This window comes from Gavialis gangeticus, unplaced genomic scaffold (genome assembly GCF_001723915.1).
Source record: "Gavialis gangeticus isolate Ggan-Ray unplaced genomic scaffold, GavGan_comp1, whole genome shotgun sequence".
Taxonomy (NCBI): Eukaryota; Metazoa; Chordata; order Crocodylia; family Gavialidae; genus Gavialis; species Gavialis gangeticus.
This window is the reverse complement of record NW_017729022.1, coordinates 129,090,885-129,092,184: the sequence shown is the minus strand read 5'-3', so window position 1 is coordinate 129,092,184 and position 1,300 is coordinate 129,090,885. Positions and strand designations below refer to the sequence as shown.

At 58.2% G+C, this 1,300-nt stretch overlaps 1 protein-coding gene across 1 annotated transcript in view; it reads right to left on the bottom strand.

The window, feature by feature from the left end:
* PYGB (glycogen phosphorylase B) overlaps positions 1–1,289 on the bottom strand; it is a 67,343-nt gene extending 66,054 nt beyond the window's left edge. The window contains exon 1 of the mRNA XM_019516164.1: positions 1,002–1,289. Within this exon, the coding sequence (XP_019371709.1) occupies positions 1,002–1,244 (243 nt within the window). The 5' untranslated portion in view covers positions 1,245–1,289. The remainder of the gene's footprint in view (positions 1–1,001) is intronic.
* Positions 1,290–1,300: the final 11 nt, after the last annotated feature.

The window sequence follows — 1,300 nt, the reverse complement described above, 5'->3', positions numbered from 1 at the left end:
ACCTACTAAGTTGCTGAGGTTCCAGGGTCTGCATCATGCAGGAGGTCAGGACCAGAAGATTGTAATACCTTAAAAATCACTGACTTGGGTATCTTTCACACTGGACAAAGCCTGGAAAGACATAGAGGGCACTACCTCATGCTGCCCAGAGCACGGATTTGCTTGGTCCTTATCAGCAATTCCTCCACAATGCATCTCTGAGGTCTAACTTTCCTGCATGTCATGGTGCTGCTTCTCAACACAACTGATATAATCATGTAACCTCCTCTTAAAAAAAACACACACAAAAAAACCCCCGCCCAGAGGCTGCCTCATTTCAAGTAATGTATTTAAGCAAGGCATTTTCCATTCGCCATGAAGCCTGGGAGCTGGGTATCCTTTGCAAGGACAATCGGTCATGCAAACATGCCTGGCTACTCGCACAGCTATTAAGATGGATGGAGCGTGAGGCAAGATACCAACTCCTAGCCAGCTCTCCCAACAAACAATACATCCCGGTGCCTGCAGGAGGGCTGACTTTTGGGACCCTCCAGATCTCCATCCACCCCACCGCCCACCTGCAGGACTGGGGCCATGATAATTAAATAACTGAGGACCACCACCCTGCCTCTGTCCTTGTGCAAGGTCAGCTGCCCAGCACCAGGGGCTCCTGGATACTATGGGAGGGTAGATGGTCACTGCACACAACAGTGGCTCTGCAGTGCTGTATCTGGGAGGCCCCAGGGTTAGTCACCTGCTAGCTTACTGCCCTGCTGGAAGCCGTGGAGAAAAACCATTTTAGGAGCAGAGCAGCGAGGCGCACTGTGCTGCATATCCTGCAGCTTGTTTCCACTGGCAATTCCCCCCCGGAGCAGTGTTTTGCTGGGCAGGGCCCAAATCTGAGCCTGCCAACGCGCGCGAGTGGCCGTGAGTGTGCTTGCAGCTGTGAGCATGTGTGCAGCTGGGTGTGCATGGGTGGGCGCTGGTGCGTGGAGCCGTGAGCACGTGTCGGCGGGCGGTACCTTGGGGTCGCGCTCGTAGTAGCACTGCTGCGTGCGGATCCAGCGGCCCACCAGGTGGTCGCGCACGGCGTGGGCCAGGGCGAAGAAGTAGTCGCGCGGGGTGGCCACGTTGCGGTCCTTGACCAGCGTGAAGTGCAGGTGCCGGTTGAAGCTCTTGCGCAGCTCGGACACGTCGCCCAGCCCCGCCAGGCCGCGCACGCTGATCTGCCGCCGCTTCTCGCTGTCGCTCCACGGCGCCGCCATCCCGCCCGGCTCCGGCTCCGGCTCCCGCACTGCCGCAGCCCGCCCCCCGCTCCCCC